At 34.0% G+C, this 10,182-nt stretch overlaps 1 protein-coding gene across 2 annotated transcripts; it reads left to right on the top strand.

The window, feature by feature from the left end:
* Positions 1–644: 644 nt before the first annotated feature.
* On the top strand, positions 645–6,918 carry LOC107842364 (protein yippee-like At5g53940). 2 transcript variants are annotated; one of them, XM_016686164.2, is made up of 5 exons: positions 645–1,019; positions 3,666–3,709; positions 6,112–6,220; positions 6,405–6,460; positions 6,567–6,918. In XM_016686164.2, the coding sequence occupies exons 1-5, from the start codon at positions 924–926 to the stop codon at positions 6,643–6,645; spliced, it is 384 nt and encodes a 127-aa protein (XP_016541650.1). In that variant the 5' UTR covers positions 645–923; the 3' UTR covers positions 6,646–6,918. The 2 variants fall into 2 exon arrangements, with proteins under 2 accessions (XP_016541650.1, XP_016541651.1); XM_016686165.2 differs by having other exon boundaries at positions 823–1,019; positions 3,666–3,713.
* Positions 6,919–10,182: the final 3,264 nt, after the last annotated feature.

The following is a 10,182-nucleotide window of genomic DNA, read 5'->3' as shown; positions in this document are numbered from 1 at the left end:
TCCCTCCATTTCTAGTTATATTAGGTTTTATATTGGATCAAAGTGTAAATTAAAAAACTTGTGGATTATTTTCAAACTTTTCTTACTTTCCACTCAATTATTAAGACTTGTGTCACCCACACTTCATTTTAAAACTCTTTTGTCACCTAGAGCCCAAAGCCCCAAGAATTTTAATAAAGGGCAAAAAGTTCAAACAGCATTTCTAAGGTTCTTCACACTTTTGATATATTATAGATATAGATATAGATTATAGATTATAGATTATAGATATAGATATAAATATTTATTTTCAGTATTGTTCATACAATTGACGACCAATTGAATATGATAATATCCCTTAATCAACACTGAAAGTTTTATTAATGTCTTAAAATAATATTAGTGCACCACAATATTACCAAAAGCAAAGAGCGCAAAAAAGCTTCAAGATCTATTATGTTTAAGCACAAAGTACAAATAAAGCATGAAATTTAATGAAAAAAGACATAAAGGGAGAAAAAATATAACTATATATTAGTTCAAAACTAATAATATAAGCATGAATGATAAATATATGAACCAAAAAAATTAAATTTTTTTTTTATAAGTGAAATATCAATTGTTTAATATTATCTCTATAGAAAATCAAATTGACAAGGGAAAGTATGCCTGAAAAGTTACAACCTAAATCGCACATTAATCGAGATTAATACTCAATACATTTTGAGTCATTGTTTCAGAGCTTAGGCACGTCTTTGACAACATTGATGTACCACGCACGTCAAATCTTGAGTTTGACTCTGGTTACGTGGCCTAAATAACCTCAAACCGCACGTCTAACCTTAATAATCCCCAGCCCCAACCCCCAACCCCACTATACACACACCCACACTATCACTGTCGCAAGTGAGAAAATTCAATTTTCTTGTTTCTGTGGTTCAAAGATGGGAAGGATTTTTGTGGTAGATCTTGAAGGCAGAACATACAAGTGCAAATTCTGCAAAACTCACCTTGCCCTTGCTGATGAAGTTGTTTCTAGGGTAACCCCGTTTTCTTCAATTGCCCCTTTTTTATTTTCTACCTAATTTTTTTAAATAATTTTTTTAAGCTTTTCATTGGGTTGGCCTTTTTAGAATTGTTGTTTCTTTGAGTAATTAGTTTATGATGTTTTTAGTTTTGCATAATTAGATGGTGTTTGTGTCTACACAGCCTCCAAAAGTATAACTCAAGCAGAAAACAGGGCTATTACTAAAGCTCACCTTATGCAATTATACGCAGTCTTACTTTGCATTTCTACTGCAAGAGGCTGTTTACACAGCTCTAAAGTTTGACCTCCAGATCACATGACAAGAACTTTACGGGTACTCTTCAAAACAGGGCTATTCATCTAGAATGAAAAGAAATATTCTTGCATGACCATTTGCTACTTGTAATTGTGCTAGTTTTTCAGCACTTGTATGTCGTGTTATATAGAATATAGTTTAGTAAAATAATATTGATAATTTAGAATAATACATGAAAATATGTGCAGAGAGTAGTCATGCTTTTTGCTCTGTTTGTTTCGGGCTGTGAAGAAAGTGATTCAACTTGATAATTAAGATTCGGTAGGGTATTCACGCAGGGATGTAAATGGGGGCAGGGTAGGCCTTTACTCGCTAAAATTTTAACCTGCTCTGCCCTGCCCCGTATAGCAGTTTTTTAAAAATATTGCCCTGTCCCCCGCTGCCAAGCCATCCTCGTCTATACTTTTCTTTTTCTAATTCTTTTTCTCTTATCATATGGTAGTATGCTTTTTAATTTTTTTTTAAACCTTTTCAACTTTTTATAGAAACATTTGAAATTGGCTTGCCCATGAACGTTTCTATGTATATCTACTGAATAACGTATGATTTTTTATCATTGCTGTATGATGTATGATGTATAATGTTTATGGAAACTAATGAAAAGTGTAACAAGGAAATAGTCTTGCCATTTTTATATATAGTCTCCTAATAGATATATGCACTAATGCTTCCCAGTTAATTAAGACTTACAAAGCAATTTGAATTGCTAAATGAACTTGAGTTAACTTCTGAAAAAGATATGCACAAAGCTTAATGATCAAGAAATTCAACAACACGTAAAATTCAAATTGAATTACTAAAACAACTTGCTTTCCTTATTAGTTTCTATGTTTGCTTCACTATTGTTTCCCTTTTCATACTATTTTTGATTTGTTGTACTCGAGCTGAGGGTTCTCCGAAAACAGCCTCTCTACCTCTACAAGGTAGTGGTAAGGTCTGCATACACCCTACCCTCCCCAGACCCACTTGTGGGATTTCACTGGGTATGTTGTTGTAATGAACTTAACTTCAAAAAACATTGATATGATAATAATGCTATTATAGCAGTTTTGCAAGATATTTGGACTTAAACTATGACAGAACAAATATTTTATAATAAATAGTGGCAACTAAATTGGCATCCAACAATCATAAAAGGTATATTATATAAGACAAAGTCTAAATTGCTAAGTGCAGACTTGCGAAGGAAATGTTGGATCAGGAAATAAAAGAATAAAAATACACGAGTCACCTCTTTTTTACCCAACCCAGCTATTAATGTGGACCTTGCCATGCCCCATTAAAAACTTTCAAGATTACATTTTATCCTGCCCTGCCCCGTCCTGTCGTGCCCCATTGCCATCCTTATCCTTAATTTCATGCTTACTGGCCTTCAAGTGGGAAGTGATTTGATTGCCATCATTAGGTAAGAGATTTGTACCTGTTTAGTACATGTCCCCTAGCTTAATTTCCAACCTAAGTAGTTGACAGAAGCTTTTAACTTCTTTCAAGATCGATGGATTTTCTGATTTATATGGAAATGTTTATGGTACAATTGAAGGGTTGAATTATGTACAATTTGCATGAATCTTGTAACCGAATATCTCCATTTGGTTTACTGTTCTGGCTTTTGTTACGTTTTGAATTCCTTCACTTGCTCTCATGCTATTCTCTGTGATAGTATAGCCAAACCTAATTATAATAATATCGTTTGTCCGGATATTTGTTGTCATAGAGAACATATAATATAACATAGCATCATTTGTCCTGCACCCTTTGTTTGAAAACTTTTTTTTGAGGCAAGGAAGATCTGCATACATCCTAACACTGGGTACGTTGTTGTTGTATATGGAAGAATAACTTACATTTTTTAATGGATGATCAATGCAGAACGAATATTGTACATGGATTAAGATTACCCTCCTTAGTTAATTTCTACTTTTGAATATAAATATTGATTATCTTTTTCTCAATTATAACTATCTATCCCAAAAATCAATTAACCAAAGTTTTTCTCTCGAATAGCTATAAACATTCACATGCCATGTTCGTGCTATTGTTTATTGACATATAGCTTCTCAATTATATCCTTAGTCAATGTTTATAAACTCGAAGACCACCACATAAATAAGTGCAAAGTTTAATTACCAAATGCTCATAGACCAAGCTTGGAGAGTGATTCGTCATTTTAACCAATCTTTGTCCGTATTGATTTGATCCAATGGTTTCAATTACCAAAGCATAGGCATATTTCTTTATTTGTGGTATATGCACTGGAAATTTTCTGCTATGATTGCTTATTCATAGCATTGCACTTTTGGCTTGCTTGGTTTATGGTTTTCTAATGGTCGGTTTTTTGGTCAGGGATTTCATTGCCGCAGAGGAAAAGCTTACCTGTTCAATAAAGTGTGAGTGCGTATCTACATCTGTTGCATTCTTTTTTTAGTTTATTCATGCGAATTTGATCTTAGCATATCTTACCACTTCAGAAAGTTAGGAAATCTTTTTAAAATTTTAGTATGCCACAAAGTTCAAGGTGAAAGTATCTTACAATTTTTACACAGACGGAGTACCACTTTCAGTCAACAATTCCACTTCTTATTATGGAAATGTGAGATATTGTTGCATTATAATTAGGGTGGCAAGCTTCAAATAAAATGATTGCTCCTGTAATTCAGAAGAAACCAAAGAAGACTTTATTCCAAAAGAAAAAGGATAGAGAGATACAAAATAAGAAACATTATCCAACTGATATATATGTTCGTCCTTAAACGACCGTATGAACTATGTTTCTGGCTACCTTGGAATAAGGATTCCAATTAAATAAGTACCTGAGAGTTAGCAATAATAAGCAATACAAATTACAAACCATATATAAAATAAAGAGTCAATTAATTGGGTAGAAAACTGTTATAGCAGCTTAATCTATGGTTGAGTCCATGTGGGATTGTGCTTTACGTAATCTACTTGGACTATTAGGATATTTTCTACTCCCTCTGTCCCAATTTATGTGACTCTTTCCTTTTTTGTCAGTTCCAAAAAAAAATGAAACCTTTCTATATTTGGTAACATTTGACTTTATATTTCAGAAGTCTTCCTATCATTCTTAAACTCCGTGCCCAGTCAAACACCTTCACATAAATTGGGATAGAGGGAGTATTAATCTTTTACTGAAAAAAGATGGTTGCTGCTTGCTATATTAACTTCTATGTTTCAGATCATCCAAGTATTAATCTTTTACTGTAAAAAGATAGTTTCTATATTAACTTCTATGTTTCAGATCATCCCGCCTTGTCTGCCGTTTCTTTATATGATATGTTTATAATTGTCAATGTTATGTAATTGATCCATCCTTCCTCCGTTGTGTCAAATTCTCTAAATTTACCAGTCGACATGTTCGCGACTAATCATATTGCATTTCACATCCATCTTCATGTTTTCCAGATTGTAATGGATGGGGGAACTCACATTGTATGAACTGTAATACAACTTTTAACCTCTAGACAGATGTTATATGTAGAAGGAAAAACTTCCTTTCTAGCGACTGCAACTATTTAATGAATCCAAAAGAGTTCCCAACTTTCAATAGTGCTCCCCATATATTTATTTCATGTTACTGAGCAATTATGTTCTAGCAGCAGCATCCAACTTCTTTTCCTTCAAAGGGAAAGGATGAGAGGAAAAGCGAAAGCAAGGAATGTATATTTCCTCATATCCTTCCTATCTTCTAGAATTGGACTCCCTAGAATATCAACTAATATGACAAATATTAAAAAAAAAAAACATGGTAACCCCCTACCCCCACCCCCCCCCCTCCCCCCACCCATATTTTCTTTTTTCAAAGATTTCACAAATAGCTAGTTTCTAACCCAATTTGGATTGCTAGATATAACACAACTTTTCTCTAATTTTACCGTTACTATGAAGTACCAATTTATGGAAAAGTTCCATTGCTATTTACGAGGCAACCCACATCAATGTAATGAAAGTGAAGGACTCACTACAGTGAATTTTTAAAAAACATGGTCAGAAAAATGAGAAAAATGGAGTGTTTGGAAAAAAAAAAAAGAAATTCGTTTTATAGATTAAGTTGGTAAGGACTACCACTTCTTTTCTATTTCTGTGGTCGATGATCATAGAAGCCCTGGCTGTCTAGGTATTATGTTGCAATCATCAACATTCATTCCCAAGACTTTGATCTCCAACTCAATAAGTAATCCTCTGATTACATTACTCATTTGTTTGAAGATGAATACTATGCGAAGTTGGTTAAAAAACAAAAAGAAGGTAATCCACTGAGGCAAACTTACATCCAATAGATAGCATGCTGAATTGAAGTATATAAAATCGACACAGTTGCTATATGTTTATCACTTTAAATGAGGTAACCGTAAACTGAGTTTTGTATGGTAGAAATTGGTAAAGATCACTCTGCAGTGATTTCCTAAGGTGGTCCTATCTTGCTTTGAACTTTTTTTTTTTCTCTGAAAAGTCACCTGTAGTTGATAAGGATAGTTTTTGGTTTACATTACAGTAGGAAGTGATGTATTTAGAGGAGTTTTAGAAAACGTTCTTGATGGAAAAAAATGTGAATGAGAGGAATCCCACTGAATTGAATTGGGTCCATGAATCTAAGAAATGGTGAGGACATCATCCAGATAAATAATATTCTTATCTGGTCTTCTTCATAGTGCAATGGATGATATATTTACCAACATCATTTTCTGTCTGCCTTCTCAACACTTTGCAATTGTGCTCCATTTGATCTATATGCAGAGGTCTGACTGGTCCGCCTGATTTTGTGATTCAGGGTGAATGTAACTATTGGACCTCATGAGGAGAGGGTGATGCTTTCTGGGATGCACACAGTAGCAGACATATTTTGTTGCTGTTGTGGGCAAATTGTTGGCTGGAAATATGTAATTCTCTCTCTCTCATGCAGACATAGACACCAAAACAAGTGCACATGTGAATATGCACACAGATAAAAAGAGGAGAATAGTTACTCCTCTGGCCATCTAAATGTGTTACCAATTGCACATGCATGATTTACCTACACCAGAGATTTTGTTAACAACTGTCACTCTCTTTTCTATCATGCAGGAGGCTGCACACGAGGAAAGCCAGAAGTATAAAGAAGGGAAGTTTGTTCTTGAAAGGTGTGATCTTCTTTCTTGTTGATTCACGTTCAACATTTGTAATTCAAAACGTGTCTGAATCTCTTTCATATAACATTACATGCTCTTTCTGGTTGTCTGTTAACAGAGATAGGATCATTGACGGAGTTGACACAGAATTCTACATCGATACTCGTCCAAGTGTCAGTGATGCGGAGGATGCATAGGCTTTGTCATGTTTGTATCTAAACTTTGTGTGGTTGCAGCTTGTAGGTCTAGTTTGTAGATATAGGAAAGAAGCTATTTGTATCTAAGTATTGTGAGGTTGTGTCTTGTAGGTCTAGTTTGCAAATATAGAAAGAAGCTTATGCATGTGTGTTTGGTCTACAATGCATGACTCCTTATGTAAGGAGTTTTTCATCATGTAAGAAACAATAGAACTTAAGAGCTAGTATGGTTTATGGTTAAATGCGAATCGAGAGCCTAAAGGGGTTTTTTTCCCTCGACGAAATCAACCAAAAGGGGTTGTTTGTGAATTACTTGTGAAATGCAAGTAATTCATAATGCAAGTAATTCATAAACAACTCCTTTCGACTTATCCCAGTTTTAACATGCTCTTTCGGACATTCAAATTTGATCTTATCTGACAAGTAAATACTTCAATTTTGAGTATGCATATCTAACACCTCAACTCATTTTCACTGTGTTAGTCGAACACTACAATTTAGAAAATGATTATTTGGATATCTCCAAAATTTATGTCACATCAGTGTCAAGTGTATGCGAGTTACAATGAGGACAAGTTCAAGTGTTTAGTTGCCAATTGAGATCAAATTAAGGAATCTATATGTGCACTCTCAAAGTTAGATTGCTTATTTGTTGAGAAAATGGTCAAAAGCTTCCCCAACTTTTACCACAAATTTTAACTACACACCTATACTTTGCGGGGGGTCTAAGACCCCCTCCCTCCCCCCGAACTAATTAAAACAGAAATTATACCACTCCTAAAAGTTGAATGGCATGAGAGTGTGTTGTTTCACTCTCTTTATTAAAAATTTATTTTTAATGTTTCTTTTACATAAATATATATAATTTTAATTATTATTTTTCTTTATTTATTTTCTTTCTTCTTCTTCTTTCTCACAAACAAAAAATTTCAAAAACTCATCAATGACATCCAATACTAATTTGTCATCTTCCTCATCTCCAAGCACAAAATCGATTGGTTCCGACTTCAAGATCGTCGGAAATTTCAAAATGGGTATTATTCATTGTTTCCAACTTCAAGGTCATCGAAAATTTCAAAATCGATATTGTCCATTATTTTTGACTTTAAGGTCGTCGTAAATTTTAAAATAGGTATTGTCCATTGTTTCTGACTTCAAGGTCGTCAAAAATTTCAAAATTCTCTATTGTTTCCGACTTTAAGGTCATTGAAAATTTTAAATTCGGTATTATTCATTGTTTCCGGCTTCAAGGTCGTCGAAATTTTGAAATTCGTATTGTTCGTTGTTTCCGGATTTAAGATCGCCGAAAATTTAAAAATTGATATTGTTCATTGTTTCCCACTTCAAGGTTGTCGAAAATTTTAAATCGATGTTGTTTATTACTTCTGACTTCAAGATCGTCGGAAATTTTAAAATTGATATTGTCCATTATTTCCTACTTCAAGGTCGTCGTAAATTTTAAAATGGGTATTGTCCATTGTTTCCGACTTCAAGGTCGTCGAAAAAATCAAAATTCTCTATTGTTTCCGATTGTAAGGTCATCGAAAATTTTAAATTCGGTATTGTTCATTGTTTCTGGCTTCAAGGTCGTCAAAAATTTTGAAATTGGTATTGTTTGTTGTTTCCGGATTTAAGATCGTCGAAAATTTAAAAATTGATATTGTTCATTGTTTCCCACTTCAAGGTTGTCGGAAATTTTAAATTCCATGTTTTTTATTATTTCCGACTTCAAGATCTTTGGAAATTTCAAATTCGATATTATCCATTATTTCCCACTTTAAAGTCGTCGAAAAATTATTTGCATAGAAATAGCTATAATGAAGTCTGAAAAGGAAAAGAGATGAAAAGTAATGGTAAAAAAAGATGAAAAGTGACAAAAATGGGGAAGAGAGTAAATAAAAATTAATTTTAAACAAAAAAATACGCGTAAAAATGCGATTGGCGCGTGTATTACACCGCCTCCTCTAAAACTGGGTATAACGTTTCAAGGGTGTAATAATTTCACTTTAAAATAGTTCGGCATTAAATATCAATTTGAGGGTATTAAAGTCATTTTACAAAATTAATTCACTAAGAGAAATTATTTTAGTTTGATATTATTTTTATCATTAATTATATGAAATGCATAACAAAATTTAAATTTTAAAGTATATGTAATAAAATTAATTTAGTAAAATAAATTTTTAATAAATATTTTCTTAAGATTTATATCAAGTCAACACATACCAAATTAGAAAAAATGAAAGAATAACATCTAATAAGATTAAGAATAACATCTAATAAGATTTTGTTTTTGCAAAGAGTACACATACAAACATATTAAGAAGTATTTGATTAAATATACAGTAAAATGGTTCAGGAGACCCTTGTACTATGGCCGTATTATAATATGGATACTCCTACTTACATGTTTGTCATCTGGACCCTTGAACCCATTAAAACATAATATTCTAAATCTTTTGACTGTTGACCGAACCTATGTGGCATTAAAATGGCTGATTAGGATGACACGCATATAGGCACGCGCCTAAGGTGCGAGTGGGGTCAATTTTTGGTCAACTTTATATTAAAATAATTAAAAAATAAAAATAATATTAAAATTTAAAAAATTAAAAAAGGACCTTTTTTTTCCTCCATCTTTTTAAATTTAAAAATATTTTTAAAAATTTAAAAATAATAAATTTAAAAAATAAAATAAAAAAGTCCCCTTCCTCCTGTCTAGCCACCCTCACCCACCCGTCAACCCCCCTCCCCCAGCCCTCCTCCCTCGTCCAGCTACCCCCCACCCCCATACCACTCTTCACCCCTATCCAGCCACTCTCACCCCACCCCTCACCCCGTCTAGCCACCCCCACCCCCACCCTTACCCCCACCCTTCACCGCCGTCCAGTCACCCCCAATCCATTCCTCTCTCTCGTCACCTCACCCAGCCACCCCTACCTCACCCCTCAACCCCATTCAACCATGGCCAGCGTTCTCCATCAAACTTTCAATGCCATCAGCACAACAACTCATTCCGAGGTCATGGTCGCAACTCCCGCCAACCTAGCTACTCTGGAAATAACTGACAGTCTGGAAGTAACTGGAACTCTGAAAACAAGCAGCGTTGCCAATTTGTAATAGCTCGAATCATCTAGCGCCAAATTACTTTCAACGTTATGCCCATTCCATCAATCCAGCAACTCATCTCGCATAACAGGCTCCAATTCAATCTACACAAAATTGATATCCCGACTTCGGAGCAATGCATCATATCACTCCTAATCTCTCAAGTCTCTCACAATATGAAGAATACTGAGGCAATGACCAACTTCATGTTGGTAATGGCCAAAGTTTACCTATCCAGTATACTGGTAAGGCAACTCTCTCTAATTCCTCAAATCGATCCTTCCCTCTAAATAACGTTTTTCATGTTTCTTCTATCACCAAGAATCTTTTATCCATTCAAAAATTCACTCATGACAATAATTTTTTTTTTAATTTCACCCGTATCATTTGGTTGTTAAGGATCGCACAACTAGGACTCCTCTTCTTTTC

This window comes from Capsicum annuum, chromosome 9 (assembly GCF_002878395.1).
Source record: "Capsicum annuum cultivar UCD-10X-F1 chromosome 9, UCD10Xv1.1, whole genome shotgun sequence".
NCBI lineage: Eukaryota > Viridiplantae > Streptophyta > Magnoliopsida > Solanales > Solanaceae > Capsicum > Capsicum annuum.
Note: the sequence above shows the minus strand (reverse complement) of the source record. Positions and strands in the feature narration are given on the sequence as shown.

Bases quoted from the DNA above. Each gene is read 5' to 3' on its own strand.
- LOC107842364 (XM_016686164.2), top strand. From the start codon at position 924: ATGGGAAGGATTTTTGTGGTAGATCTTGAAGGCAGAACATACAAGTGC. The intron at 1,020-3,665 runs GTAACCCCGTTT...TTTTTTGGTCAG, and splicing joins CTGATGAAGTTGTTTCTAGG to GGATTTCATTGCCGCAGAGG. The intron at 6,221-6,404 runs GTAATTCTCTCT...TCTATCATGCAG, and splicing joins AAATTGTTGGCTGGAAATAT to GAGGCTGCACACGAGGAAAG.